This window comes from Aegilops tauschii, chromosome 6 (genome assembly GCF_002575655.3).
Source record: "Aegilops tauschii subsp. strangulata cultivar AL8/78 chromosome 6, Aet v6.0, whole genome shotgun sequence".
Lineage (NCBI taxonomy): Eukaryota > Viridiplantae > Streptophyta > Magnoliopsida > Poales > Poaceae > Aegilops > Aegilops tauschii.
Genome location: NC_053040.3, coordinates 489,054,637 through 489,070,397, shown reverse-complemented (window position 1 = coordinate 489,070,397; position 15,761 = coordinate 489,054,637). Strand labels below are relative to the sequence as shown.

General features: G+C 45.1%; 1 protein-coding gene across 1 annotated transcript; it reads left to right on the top strand.

Annotated features, from left to right (window-relative positions):
* The first annotated feature begins 10,702 nt into the window (after positions 1–10,702).
* LOC109781707 (NAC domain-containing protein 78) lies at positions 10,703–15,534 on the top strand. Its single transcript, XM_045230196.2, has 5 exons — positions 10,703–11,388; positions 13,123–13,353; positions 13,736–14,473; positions 14,584–14,659; positions 14,773–15,534. Exons 1-5 carry the CDS (start codon positions 10,921–10,923, stop codon positions 15,186–15,188), a joined length of 1,929 nt encoding a protein of 642 aa, XP_045086131.1. The 5' UTR covers positions 10,703–10,920; the 3' UTR covers positions 15,189–15,534.
* The last annotated feature ends 227 nt before the right edge of the window (positions 15,535–15,761 follow it).

Below are 15,761 nucleotides of genomic sequence, written 5' to 3'. Positions count from 1 at the left end.
AACAAAATGAAAAATGATGTCAAATACAATTAAGAAACAGTACACATGATCTGAATATAGAATGGATAAATAATCTGATAAAAAGATTCTGTTGTAATACCTGAATCAATTTGCTCTTTAGCATAGTGGATGCATGCAACCTACACCTATCATAAGGGCAATGAACAGTGAATCTTCTTGGCTCACTCCTATCAACCTCATAGGAGTTTTAAGTGAGAATGCAATTTGTAGTCACTGCATTATGACAGTCCACCATCGATTCGAATACGGTTCCTGGAGTAAGCTCAGGATTCTCTCTGTTCCAATCAATTGTTGGCATGTCCTCAACATCATATTCTTGTAAAACTAAGGAGTCGATGTTCTCCTCCCTCTCTTCATCGTAAGTGTCATCAAATCTAGCACGGCTGCTAGGCTCCTCTGCATATTCATCTTCCACTGCCTGTTGACTAACTCTATCTACCAGTTCAGGGAAAAGAATCTCATCCTCATCAACATGTCGAGGTACTTCCTCGTCAGGCTCTGCATCTACTTCTACATCAGGTGCAAAAGGGAGAGGAGAAGTGGCAGAATTAGCGGCAACCGACATGTTGTGGCTCTCAGAACCACTAAGTTTACTTGCTCTCGACCTACAAGGAGTGCGAGGACGCTCACTATTAGCAGAGACAGATGATGTCTGAACATCCTTCTCCTTCGGGATACGTTGTTTGTGTGCTTGAAGCACACCAATATGGATTTTACCAAAACGGCTATCAGCATTCAAACTAAATAGCAATCCCAGATGCTCATCACAAGTTAATGGGACAAATCTCTGCTCGGTACTGTCGAAATATCTCAGTTCAACAACATCGGCAGGGCTCCATGGATACTCACAACAGAGTGCCTCGCGGAAATCTGTGAACGAAATGTTGGTTTCTACCACTTTAGGATAGAAAAACCCAGAGATCAGACACGATTTAGTTCCACGTAGCTTGCTAGTTTCCATTCTAACCGCCAGCCGAAAAGCAAGTGCAGGATCAACCCTATTCGATTGAGATAAGATAAAGGGCACAATTAGGTCGGAAATTTTCAGATAAATTGCACTGATTCACGCTAACGGTGGTCACTAATTTACGGATCTCCTAATCAATTCGAGAGCAAAATGATGCTTACCCAGGTGGAATCCATGAATTATCCGCCTCTGATTCGACCCAATCATCTCCACGGTCGATGGGCCGGACGGGGTGCTCCCCCGACATCGCTTCCTAATCCTAGATGAGGAGAGAGGGTAGATGCGGCGGAGGCGGCACGACTGCGGCGGAGGCGGCATGACGATGGCAGAGGCGGCACGACGGTGGCAGAGGGGGCGGCGCGGAAGCGAGACAATCTGATTCAGGTTACAGTGAGGGGAACCTACAGTGAGTGTCAGTTTTGCGGCCCCACTGGTTAGCACATAACGGCCGAAATGTGGACTCGTCCCTATACGGCCCCACTCGTCAGAGTTAACGGTCAAGCCATTGACCCGACGGCAACGTCCGCTGTGACCAGTTCTGAGGGTTTCAGCCAAGGGAGTGGGGAAAAGTGAGCAAAAATTAAGATCGTGGGGATGAATGAGTAGAACTAAGGAACCAGGGGCACAGAAATTAAAAAAACCCAAATAATATGGCCTCATATGGATCTCGGATGCAAAAGTTATGACAAGTTTAGAGATGCTCATATTGACATCAGATTATAAAATGGCCATAAACTCAATTAATATGGCCTCATATGGAAAAAGCTTCAACATGAAAGTTGTGCGTCTCGTCGAAACGGTTGATTTTAATATAAAATTCGTCTTAATCGGAGTTCGTATGCAACCTGTGGAGGCAAAACAAGGTCAATAACAGAAACTGCAGAGTCATTTCGCACCGACCGAGTTGATTTGAATCTGTGAGACCGAGTTGATCCAGAAAATTACAAAAGTTTGCAGAAGGTTGGCAACATTCACTCGGTGGGACAGAAGCAAACCAATCGGTGGCTCCGAGTTCATCCGAAAATTGCCAAAGATTCCTGTCCGAGTTAGGTTAGGGTTTTTGATATTTTGGACGGAATTTTTAGTCTTTTTCTTGTACGGGAAGTCCAGCCGCCTCATAAATAGATGAGAGGTGATGGCCGATTCAAAAACACACAATTGAACAATCAAAATATCATCTTTTATCTTTACTTTTACCTTCTCATTTGTTCTTCTTCTTCCTCGTTCTTCGTTCGTTCTTTGTGAAGGAGGGCAGCGATCCACGAGGCCCTAGGGGCGATCAGGTCGACTTAGGGTAGCCCATAGCCGCTGCAAGCCCTGACGGGGTCCCTGCCGGGCAAGAGGGGTCTCGGGTCTACAAAAGTGCCCGCCGGATTGCTTGCGTACCACGCTTTCGGCCGGGTCTCCTTCGATGTGAGCTGCGGTGCATCACCCCCGGCGTCGAGGGTACACGGTGATGTGTTCGTGTGCGAACACACTTTTGGGCGACTCCGCTGGGGATCGAAGCTTTGAACGGTCTCCAGCCTGTTCTTGCTACAAAGAGATTGTCATCTAGGGTCTGCAATCTACAAAGGTAATATGAATACCCAATTCCCTACTGTAGATGCAAATAATTCATATGGTGTTACTAGATCGTTCAATGAGTGTACTCTATCGGCCAGCCTAGTTTTTTTAATCATGCATCTAATTACGTGCAAAGGCCGATTCAAAGTAATTTACATTCTTCAACTTCTTATGATACTAGTAAAATGCACCATATGTACTCCAACTCTCATGCATCAGCAACCCAAGAAATTGTTATGCTGATGAACAACATGATGAGTTTGGTCAATCAAGTTGAAACACCTCCTATAGGAACTTCCAATAACATGCGACAAAGTGTTTCTTCTTTTTATTCATCGACAACTAATTTGCAATATACTAGTCCAACCATGCCGATGGGTAGGAGAATTGGCCATGCTACTACTAGCTATTCAGCCAGTTACTCTCAACCGTCATATGCTACACCTCATGTTAGCAAATTTTTGGCATCGTATACAACTGTAGATGCTCATAATTCGGCTCTGCATCTTCTTGGTCATAGCCAAATAAGTGAAAATTTTGCAGGAGTGAACATGCCATCATCTAATATTGTAGCATATAATGCATCCTCTACACGATTGCATAATTTCAGCAACACCTTACTGTCGAAAGAATCTAGAAGTATTGTGGAGCAATCCCTTACAGAATGGGTAGTGGCTACATTAAAAAGGGATATAGCCCAAAATAACAAGATTAGTGCTCTTTGCCTTGAAGAGCATGATAAGGGGTTAGTTCCTGATTATAATGCAATAAAAGCTAGAGTTTGCAATAAGATGATTCTTTGCCAATTGATAGAATTGGCGAGCAAAAATATGGTTCTACAACAATGCATATGCCTTCACCTAGTACAATATCATATTATACATCCCCTACACAATTGCAAAGTTTCGGCAACACCCATATGTCATTGCCGAAAGAATCTAAAAGCATTGGGGGCAATCATATCCGAATTGGACTGAAATTGAGAAAAATATGAAAACCAATTTTGCCGCTCGCCGCCAGAAACAAATAGAAAAATAATTGGCTCAGATAAAAGAATCATTTCCAATTGATAGTATCAATGAAAAGAAGAATGATTCGAAACATGAAAGTGCTTTGGTTGAAAGAGCCGAATCAAGTAGTATATATTCCGAATCCATCAAATCCAAAGAGGCAAGTAGTACTGAGAAAGGGCATGGCAGAATAGCAAAACGACCATGCTTGATTTTTCTGAAGTTAATGGAACCTACTTCCTGCCCTATGAGTTTCGTGCCATAGAAATTGACGAGCTTCAAGAGCGAGAACATATAGCCGAACAACGTTTGGTTGACAAAGATCTTCAATGTAATGATGCACTGAATCAAGAAAAAGAGGGCGACGAGGTGTTGGGAAGCCATCCAGAAGTGAATCACGATATTGTTCAAGTCACACCACCATCATGCTTTCCCAACATATTTCAAGAGGTATGTCTAGCAAGTAATTTACCTATTTTCATATTTGGTCACAACTTTATTGTTGATGCATCTATTACAAAAATTCTCACAAGTAATTTTGAAAGACGAATGAAGAAGGGTAATTTACTTGTTAGCACAAAAATTGTTACAGAGCATATCGGTCAACCCATTATGCCATTTACAAAGACCGATAGTGACATATTATTGCAGCCAAGGCTTTCCCTATTGCTTTATTTAAAGTTCATATCTATTTGGGTAGGTTTTCTTATTTCTTACTTGGCTTACACTTGGTCTCAACTGAGGCATGTATATTTTAAATATTTTTGTTTCAAAAAAATTAAAGTCAAGTTTAGGTTCTTTTGAGAAAACCGATGCTAGTATAATATCTTATCCAATGACATCGGGAAGAGAATGCAAAAGAAATTTTTGAGCCGAATGGGAAGATGTCAAATCTGAACCATTCGTTTGCTCAATTCCAAAGGCGTTCTCACAACAAGATCGGCTAGAGAATGAAAACTATACCTTCAATTCAAACATGTGTGATCAAATCTTTGATTTGTTATTGAGAAATAATTATTTTAGAATTCTTGATCACCATGTCAAGCCATCTATCCAAGGACGAATGTATTGTAAGTTGCATGATTCGTTCAAGCATAGTTTTGAGGATTGCAACATGTTTCGTCAAATAGTTAAATCGGCCATTGAAAGAGGAGATTGAAATTTGTTGAAACACCAAGAGATGACCAGTCTATTCCAATTGGTCCTGATGGCAAACAGTTTTTGCATCGGCTGCTTCAAACCGATCGGTTTAAAGAGAAGGTAGAAACTGCAGGTGATGGGATCAACCTTTCAAGTAAACGAGTTGTTGAAGAGCACAATGAACATAATCTTGATGGTGAGAATTCCATCGAAGCTACAATGAAGATGCCAAGGACTGGGGGGCAACAAGAAAATCCAAAGATCGATGCAAGTCAAGCCAAAGGAGATAAAGGCCGCAGTAAGCACAAGCACAAAAAATCCAAAGTCACTTTTGCACAATTATTAGATAAATATCAAAAGAAGAGTGAAGAGAAAAGTGCTTATCGGTCAACTAATTCAAAAGCATCAAGATCACCCCCTAGGCGCAAATCCAAGGATCGGTATTGGCAAAGTGAGAATCTCAATGCAGCATATTCATATCCTTACTTTGGGCCGCCGATGCCAATGTCGTGGATACCTTCCTATGCTCATGTAAATCCATATCCATCATGGGACATGTATGATACAGGGGCTCATAATCCATCTTATTTTAGACCGTCTCACCAACATTATGCAGCTCCAAGAAGATCAACATTTGATGAACAATCACATGTCCAAGACCGTTTCAATCATAAGGAATAGGTCCGGAGCTCAAGGAACAAGAAAGAGGTGGTCAAGCAAGTTTACTGTGTTAAAAAAGATGGTCGTAAGAGTGCTACTTCAGATTTGATCTCAAATGAAAAAGAGCCAATTATAGTGTTGACATTGGCTACTAAAGGCGATGAGGCAAGTCAATCAAGTGCCAAATCTGGAGAGAAGAAGTTGAGAGTGCACAAGGTAAAACAAGAGTTGCCATTGCTTCAAACAAAATCACAGCTGGGGTGCCCACTCGGCTTATCATATTGGCAAAAGAAGAAATTGCAAAAACTTAGTGCACAAGAACTTGAGGAAAGGAATATGGCATGGGTTTCGAAAGGAAGTACCCAAAATAAGAATTATGTGCAAGCTTCCATTACAAGAAGTACAATAAAAGTGAAGAGAGCGAAGGATGGAAGCAACAAACAATTAAGCCGAAGGTGTGCATCACAACATCAAAATCTTCGGTTAGCACATCATCAATTTTCTTCAACCATGCCATTGATGCCTTTGCCATGGAATTCATCCCTAGGTATGATCAATTACCCTCCATGGATTTATTTTGATCCATGGATGCAACATAATTTTCTATATCATGAGAGGGTATTACCAAATCACTATAAATTTGATTAGCTACAAGTTTGTTGCTAATCCAAAGAGCTGAAATACTTGATTTGTCATTTCATTTGTTTATTTCAGTTATACATGCTTTGGTAAGACCTGAGGCTTCCATATAGATAGAAAAGGGACCTACGCGATTTTTTCTTAGCTTTGAAAAAAACAGTATTGGAATACAAACAGAACACGTGAGGCTTCCATGTAGATAGAAAAAAAGAAAAAAGAAATGAAGCTTCGAGAACAAGTAGAAGACAATTTACTTAGCCCCTTTTCTTCCACACATCCTCCCCTTCCCTTCTTCTTTCTCCTGCCTCTCGCGTTCCTCACCAAACCCTAGACCAGAATCCCCGCACCCCACACGCGATCGGCCAGATCCCAGCCCCGCTGACCGCCCCGAACCCTAGAGCACCCGCCCGATGGCCGGCTCACTTCCTATTCTTCTTCCTCCCCTGCCTTTCTCTCGTGTTCCCCACCAAACCCTAGACCAAATTTCACGATCGTCCCAGATCCTAGTCCCGCTGACCATCCCAAACCTCAGATCAACCGATTGCAATATACATTTCCAAATTCCTCAATTCATATTCAGTTGACTTGATTATAATTTTTATACTAATCTTTTATCCATTTATGATCGATTCTCTCGATTAAGACCTAACTATATTTTTTCTTTCACAGTTTTTATAACTAATCACATACTCATGTCACTAAATACTAACACAGTGTTGTGTGTTAAAAAATGTATGTCTATATAATTGCAAACACAATGGTTCCAAATTGAAATCATACTTTTTTTACAACAAATGTTATTCTAGTGTCTTTCATTGACTTTAGTTTGAGACATTTCCTACAAACCCTTTTGTTTAGTTCCATCTCACTTAGATATAAGACAAATAGTAAAGATAAAATGGATTATTTTGTGGAAAATTATCTATCAGGAGATGTATTATAATGCATTCAAATGTCATGGTATCCATATTAGTAATTTTTGAACAATAGTTGGTAGAGAGATTTGTAGTGTACATGTCTCTCAAATATCTTTACAAATGTTCTAGATTTTGTTGTTACTAAGAAATGGTAGGGAAGTGAAGGAAATATGCCCTAGAGGCAATAATAAAGTTGTTATTTTATATTATATTTCCTTATTAATGATAAAGGTTTATTACTCATGCTAGAATTGTATTGATCGAAAACTTAAATACATGTGTGAATACATAAACAAATACCGTGTCCCTAGTAAGCCTCTACTAGACTAGCTCGTTGATCAAAGATGGTTAAGGTTTTCTAAACATAGACATGTGTTGTCATTTGATAACTGGATCACATCATTAGGAGAATGATGTGATGGACAAGACCCATCCGTTAGCTTAGCATAATGATCGTTCAGTTTATTGCTATTGCTTTCTTCATGTCAAATACATATTCCTTCGACTATGAGATTATGCAACTCCCGGATACCGGAGGAATACCTTGTGTGCTATGAAACGTCACAACGTAAATAGGTGATCATAAAGATGCTCTACAGGTATCTCCGAAGGTGTTCGTTGAGTTGGCATAGATCGAGATTAGGATTTGTCACTCCGAGTATCGGAGAGGTATCTCTGGGCCCTCTCGGTAATAAACATCATAAGCTTGCTAGCAAATGACTAAGGAGTTAGTCACAAGGTGATGTATTACGGAACGAGTAAAAAAACTTGCCGTTAACGAGATTGAACTAGGTATGAAGATACCGACGATCGAATCTCGGGCAAGTAACATGCCGATGGACAAAGGGAATTACGTATGTTGTCATAACGGTTCGACCGATAAAGATCTTCGTAGAATATGTAGGAGCCATATGGGAATCCAGGTTCCGCTATTGGTTATTGACCGGAGAGGTGTCTCTGTCATGTCTACATAGTTCTCAAACCCGTAGGGTCCGCATGCTTAACGTTCGTTGACGATATAGTGTTATATGAGTTATATGTTTTGGTGACCAAATGTTGTTCGGAGTCCTGGATGAGATCACGGACATGACGAGGAGTCTCGAAATGGTCGAGAGGTAAAGATTTATATATAGGACGATGGTATTTGAACACCGGAAGTGTTTCGGGACGTACCGGGAAGGAATCGAGTTACCGGAATGGGTTCCGGGCACCCCCCCCCCCCCCCGACAAGTTATGGGCCTTATGGGCCAAAGGAGGGGACAGACCAGCCCACACAGGGGCTGGTGCGCCCCCTCACTTGTTTGGCCAGCCCCTCCTGCCTTTCCCTCTCATGGGAGAAAGAAAAGGGCCGGGGGCGCGCCACCCTCCCCTGCCTTTCCCCGCACTCCAAATAAGGAAAGGGGGCGCGGCTTGGGAGGGACCCCAAGTAGGATTCCTCTTACTTGGGCGCCTCCTTTGGCTGCTGCTCCCTCCCTCCCACCTATATATATATGTGGGAGGGGGCGCCTAGCAAACAACAGATCAATTGCTTAGCCGTGTGCGGCGCCCCCTCCACCATTTACACCCCCGGTCATATTTTTGTGGTGCTTAGGCAAAGCCCTGCGGAGATCACTTCACGATCACCATCACCATGCCGTCGTGCTGTCGGAACTCATCCACTACCTCGCCGTCTTGCTGCATCAAGAAGGCGGAGGACGTCACCGAGCTGAACGTGTGTAGAACATGGAGGTGTCGTACGTTCGGTACTTGATCGGTTAGAGCGCGAAGAAGTTCGACTACATCAACCGCGTTAACAAACGCTTCCGCTTACGGTCTACGAGGGTACGTAGACACATTCTCCCCTCTCGTTGCCATGCATCTCCATGGATAGATCTTGCGTGTGCGTAAATTTTTTTTGTTTTCCATGCAACGTTTCCCAACAGGAAGGCCCCACATATTTTCTTTATATTTAAAAATAGTACAATAAAATTCACGAATCATAATGGCAGATAATTTTGATGGTGTCGCTGCACTAGCGGTATACTTGACTCAAACTTCCATTGACCACCTAGAAATCTCTATTTTCCATCATTCCCTCTCGCCACTGGCTTTCACAACTTCTCATTGCTTGGGAAGTGGGCGACCATTTGTCGTGGCGTGTGGTTAGAGGACCGCCGGTACATTTGAACCTATAAGGTCTCTGGGCAACTCGACCCTAATACCTTTATGACTCGTTTCTATTGTGCCTTCGAGTAAGTTACTCCTTCATGCACGAACGAGCTCCTGTTTTCTATACCTCGGAATATTTGGATTCCTAAGAGGCCTTATGGACATCCCAGTACCCCCAATTCCAAAAACTTTTGGGAAAGTTCTTTTTCATACCTGACCGTTCAAATATTGAACAAGTCTTGTTCTACTAAAAAACATTTGGTATTTCCGTGATAGTTGATTTTCCCCGTGTAACAGTCAACTTTCTCTTTTTTATGAATATGCCCCACACTCCTTGAGTGGGTGGACGTCTTGAGACAATTTCCAAAGCATAAAATTGAGAATTTGCAGGTCAAGCTCGCCTTTTTTCTTGAACTCATTCGTTTGTGCTAAATCTCTCTTGTTCTATCCTTTGGTTCTATGTGCGCGTGCGAGAGAATCTTATGGATTCTTGAGAAGTTGAGACAATCGATTGAAGATCTTTTGATGTTTTCATCCAAGTGACTTTTCTTTGCTTATTACTGCGTGCGCCTCCTAGATGGTTAGGAGCCACTTGTGAGCCTTCAAGGTGCGAAGAAATCAAGAGTTTGTACAATACCCGATGATCGTCTTCTACTTGTTCACGAAGCTTCATGTATTCTTTTTCTTTTTCTACTATATGGACGCCTCACGTGTTCTGGTTGTATTTCAACACTGTTTTTTCTTCGAACCTAAGAAAAAATCTCTTCACCCCCCATGCGGGGCCCTCCCGAGGCGACATGGGCGGCGGCGACTCCCCACGCCACTCCAGCGCTCCCCTTCCATTCTCCTTCTACCTCACCGTCGCCGGTGGTCTCCGATGGGCAAAGCCCAAGCGGAGCCGGTGACGGCGGGGCCCCTTCTCCTCGCTGGCAGGTGCTCGTGAATAAGTAGCTGACGGCGGGGCTTCCATATAGTAGAAAAAACAAAAAGAAGACGTGAAGCTTCGTGAACAAGTAGAAGACGATTTACTCCGCCCTTTTTCTTCCACGCCTCCTCCCTCATCGTTCCTCACCAAAGCCCAGACTAGAATCCCCGCACCCCACGAGCGATCGACCCAGATCCCAGCCCCGCCGACCGCCCCAAAGCCCTAGATCGACTGATCGAACGCCCGCTGGACCCGATGAGCTCGTCGTCGCCGCCCTCGGCGGCGGCGGAGGTGCTGATGGCGTCGGGCTTCCGCTTCATATGAGACAAGACATGTGCTTTATGATGTGCTTCAAAGGACGGAGGGAGTAGTGCTTTATGATGTGTTCTTAGTGCTTTTAAATTTAACCAACAAGACCGGCCGCGGCGGGAACAAAAGTGGTATAATTTTTGCTCCCGCCGCAGTCGGTCTCGTTGGTTAAATTTACGGTCAAATTTAAATCTTGGGAAGCGCGGGCGCACTACATTGTGAAACGGAGGGAGTAATATCTGCTCAGTGTTTATATTTATATATCACATATAAAAGGACACATAAACAAAACAGGTCAGTCCTCATCCAAATCGAAGACAGTATCACGTTCCAATCAAACCAAACCGTACTAGTAAAACGCACGAGAGCCTTCCAGAACAACAAGCACCAGACGTAAATTTTCATCATCAAAAAAAAGAAAAGAGAAAAAAGGGGGAGAGGACGCGTCCCCTTTTCTTCCACGCCTCCTTCCCAACCAAAGAGGCCGACTTTTCTTCCTCTTCTTCTTTCCTCCCTGCCTCCTCGTGCTCCCCTCCACCTCCAACCAACCCAAACCAAACCCTAGATCGATCCTAAGCCCCCGACCCAAATTCCCCGCCGACCGGTCGATCACTGGATCCGATGGCCGGCTCGCCGCCGCCAGCAGAGGAGGTGCCGATGGCGCCGGGCTTCCGCTTCCACCCGACGGACGAGGAGCTCGTCTCCTACTACCTGCGCCGCCGCGTCCTCGGCCGCCGCCTCCGGATCGACGCCATCGCCGAGGTCGACCTCTACCGGCTCGAGCCCTGGGACCTGCCCCCGCTCTCGCGCATCCGCAGCCGCGACGCGCAGTGGTACTTCTTCGCGCGCCTCGACCGCAAGGTGGCCGGCGCCGGCGCCGGCGGCCGCGGGGGCCCCGGCAACCGCACCAACCGCGCCACCCCGCGCGGGTACTGGAAGACCACCGGCAAGGACCGCGAGGTGTTCCACCGCGGCCGCGCCGTCGGCATGAAGAAGACGCTCGTCTTCCACGCCGGCCGCGCCCCCAAGGGCGACCGCACCAACTGGGTCATGCACGAGTACCGCCTCCTCGACAACGACGGGCCCCAGGTGCCCCCGTCGCCCCCCCCCCCCCCCCCCCCCCCCCCCCCCCCCCAATCTCCTCTTGTTGCCGCTGCTAAGTTTGTTGCCATGCAGCCCTGTCTGAGGATGAACCTGATTGATTTACTTGCTATAGTGGGTCGTGGGTGGTTAGTTGACAATCTAAAGTTTACAGATTTAGCAATCGTTTCCTAGATAATCATCCCCTGAGAAAGCAGGGGATGCTGTGTTAAGTTTGCTGTAGCCTGCAATGTGAATCACTGAATTTGACAGTCTCGGTGTTAGTAGCCATGAGGATGGACTGTCTAGCTCTAAAATCTTAGTAATTCTTGACCAGAAGGTTGTGTTTGTGATGTGCGGCTGGTCTTGGTGTTATTAGTGATGAGGATGGACCTGATATGCTTACCAGAGTTGGCTATGCTTTGATTTTCAACAGCCTAGCTCTGCAATCTTAGTAATTCTTGACCAGAAGGTTGTGTTTTTCAGAGGATGGATCTTGTATAATTGCTAGAGTGGGTTTTAGTTTGATGATTCACTATCTAGCCAAGGTTTTTGAGTCGCCTAGCCAAGTCGAGTCGCCATGCCTCCGACTAGTGGCTCGCTGCGATTAGTCTGCGACTCGTCGTGATTAATCGCCCCAAGTCGCCCCAGGTGTTAAGAGGAGGAGGAGGAGGGGGAAGAGGTGCTGTTGCAGGCGGAGGAGGGGGAAGGCAGCTGCTTGGAGGATACTTCAGTTCGGAGAAGGCAGCAGCAGCTCGTAGGAGCAATGGAGGCGGCGATTCTGATGTGGGATGGGAGCACGCGTCTTGCTCCTCCTCTGTTTCGTGCTAGAGAGCTGGCCCAATAGGCCCATTATGTAACCCTAGCTTCCAAATAAAATCCCAACCGTCCATATGCTCTAATCTGGACCGTGCATCTGCTCTCCCATGTGCCTTTCTCCTTCGTCTCTTCCGTGCTTCTCCTCGTACAGGCGGCGCACTCTCCAGCTTCGTCTCCTCCTCCCCTCCCTCGAACTCTGGCCTCCTCACCTTCCCAGTCTTCCCTCCCTTGGCCTTGCTGAAGCAAGCCGCCCTCCTCTGAGGTCCTAGTCGCCGACTAGCCTACCAGCCGCGCGACTCGCTCCTCAAGCCAAGTCGCCTGCGCAAGCCAACCTCGCTCCAACGACTTGGCGATTAGTCGGCGACTCAAAAACCTTGTATCTAGCTCTATCTTGCATGGAGTGGAGCCTCACCATGGGAGGGGAATTCAGCAAATATCACTCATCAAAGTGGTATTTCCTGAAATCTCAATTCTTAGGTGAAGACCCCTCACTAAAGCATGAAAGTGTAGAGGAGGTCTTTTGCGTCAGTTTTCTTGTTCCAGTTCTGTAGCATCAGTAGTATCATAATGAAGGAGATGATCTTTGCAGATGACAAATTTGGTTTTACCTGGTTAGATGGCTCGGAACATGCTTTGCACGCAGTTAATTGCTTCTCTTGCTTAATGTTATGTCATGATGATATTGATTAGTTTTCTTTAAGCTACTTAATGCGATCAACTCACTGTACATATTCCTTGTACTTGACAACATTGATCTGAAACAATGTTTGTCCTTCTCTTTGGTTCTCGAACAATAACTTTGTAGCACGCATTATTGTGCGCATGCTATTGTCACATGTTTCTGGGAGCTTTCCCATTTTGTGTGCGGTTAAAATGCAGAATTCCTCTGATGTTATGATGTTTATTCCCCTTCTGGGTGTGCAGGATATGCATGTGGTGTGTAGAATCTTCCAGAAGGTTGGATCTGGGCCTCAGAATGGAGCACAGTATGGTGCACCATACATGGAGGAGGAATGGGAAGACGAGGATGATGCAATTGAGAATACACCTACCAGTGGTACATCCACTGAAATGCTTGCGATCACAGATACTGCTAGTGCGGAATCGAATGTGGAAGATGAGCACATATTTTCTGGAATTAATGAGCTTGTGCAAGTAAGATCATGTCTTTGTTATCCTTCTGTGAGATATTAGTTTGCTAGGCTCGGAAACTAGAGCCCAGTTCACATGTGACCGTGTCTGTTTACCACCGAACGATAATAGTTTATAGCTAATTAACTATATTACATGTATGCCTCTTTAGTTGGCTGCTGAACCCAGTCTTCACTCAAGTTGACACCGAAAACTAATTAGGTTGCATATATCATACAAATTCTTCTATTTTTCATTATTGACATTTTCCTGTGCATAGGTACCATTCCGCCTATTGTGTGGAAATTGTTCCTGTTACCAACTATCCAGTGCTCTGTGAACCATTTTCTGTTGTTTGTGTTTGAACACACCAATATTTACTTTGTTACTGTTTTCCATCATTCAGACCCCAGAAGTGCTCATCCCACAAGAAATTGCTCCTCTCCAAGCAATCGCTCCTCCCCAAGCTCAAGATTTTAATGAGACTGGCATGGTCAGCCATGCTGACGGTGATGTTCCTCTGGACGAGATTTTGCAGGAGCCTGTGTCAGATGTCAGTGTTGACAATACAGGTGAACGTGAAGAGCAGAGTCCCCTTGATGATCATTTCAGTCTTGCGGATTTGTCTGGATGCCCAAATCAAGATGATGGATATGTACGTCAGGCTGGCCCTATCATGTTTAGTGACCCATCAAATGGTGATCAGGCATATTATCCTATGAGAACTTATGGTAATCGAAACCATGCCTATCGGGCTCTTAGTGCTGAGGAGTTCTCCGACACAGGAAATGGTACCAATGCGTATTCAGGGCAGCAGCAAACTTGTCCTTCAGATGACCAGAACTTGTATTCAGGACTGCAGCAAGCTTGTCCTTCAGATGAGCAGAACTTGTATTTGCCAACCAATAGTCTGCCATTTCCACAGCAATTGGACGACAATGCGCCGTTTTATGAGGCATCAAGCGATCACAAATGGGAAAATGGGAAGGATGATTATGTAAATGTGGATGACATTTCTCTCTTTGAGGATGATGATATCATGGCTCTCTTAAATGCCTCAGATAACGATTTCAGTTTAGATCTTTTGGGCCCAGTTGACGGCTCTAATTCTCAACTTCCAGCAGCATCGAACTTTGACCAAAAGGTATGCTTCAGAACAGTAACAAGTTTCTCTTACTTTATATTCCTACTAAACAAAAAGTCTAGGCTAATAATTAGTTGCTGGTGATCACCTATGGTGCTACTTCTCTGCAGGATGAAGCAAAGGCTCAATATGGCGCGTCTTCGTCTGCTTCCCGTGAGAACCTTTATCCAGACACCATGGTTCCAGGTACAGTTTTAAGATATTCAGTTCTGTGCCTCCAGATTCTTCTTGGGCAATCGGTGAATACACACTGGACAAAACTCACCATTTATGAAATTCTGTGTATTTTGTTGCTCCAGATGTGCCAATGGATGACAATGCTGGCAAAAGATACTTCACAAACATGCTGGGTTCATACCCAGCCCCACCTGCAATGGCTTCGGAATTCCCGCCAACCACAGGAAAATCCATCGCTGCGCTCAGCGGGCCTAGTCAGATTCGTGTCACGGCGGGCATCGTCCAGCTCGGCGACCACAGTTTCACCGGCAACGAGGGCAGCTGGCCACTGCAGAAGAACGGAGTCTTCAACCTGCTCCTTTCTTTCACCGTGGAGAGCAACGTGTCAACGAAGTCCATTAGTTTTGGCGACGAGCCAGCCACCACACGGGTGAGCGCCGTGCCGACGGTGCTGCGAGGCGGCCTGTACCTCTTCTTTGTCTCGGCCATGATCCTCATGTTGAGTTTCAAAGTAGGGTCCTGCATCTACAGCAGGTAAGTTAAGAGCCCGCCCTCGGGGCCGTTCTTATTCTTGTTTAGCGGAACTATACATGGCGCCCCCTCGACGACGGCGTGGGAGCAAACGACTCGAGGACAGTTTTACTTTTACGCACTTAGTTTGTCATGTCATATGATCCTGACTTGGTGAAAGGTATAGTAAAAGCAAATAATCTCTCGAACTGGAGAAAGCCCGGTCGCTTTGCACGCGCTCGGTGCTGGGACCTTTGTGATTCATCCTAGGACCTGTAATTTGTTCTGTTTATTTGGTCGCTGCTCAGAGTGTTTGGAAACCCGAACGATGTAACATTGATTATAAACCATGGTATCTCTTGGTTGTTTGGCGTCTCTTAGGCACCAATGCTGGATGCAGTTGGCTTTTTACCAGTGTTGTCTGCATTCACAACAACGAAAGATTGTAGATGTTCGTTTTTGCATGGAAGCATCCGATCTTGTGGTTACCTGTCGGTATATAGATCGGCATCCGATCTTGTGGTTACCTGTTGACATATAGATCGCCATGAAGGCCATGGAAGAGGGAAATGATGGGGAGTTTTTGCATGAACGTTGTTCC

Excerpts from the sequence above, each read along its gene's own strand:
- LOC109781707 (XM_045230196.2), top strand. The coding sequence starts at position 10,921 with ATGGCCGGCTCGCCGCCGCCAGCAGAGGAGGTGCCGATGGCGCCGGGC. Across the intron at positions 13,354-13,735 it reads GAATTAATGAGCTTGTGCAA|ACCCCAGAAGTGCTCATCCC; the intron begins GTAAGATCATGT and ends TCCATCATTCAG. Across the intron at positions 14,474-14,583 it reads CATCGAACTTTGACCAAAAG|GATGAAGCAAAGGCTCAATA; the intron begins GTATGCTTCAGA and ends ACTTCTCTGCAG.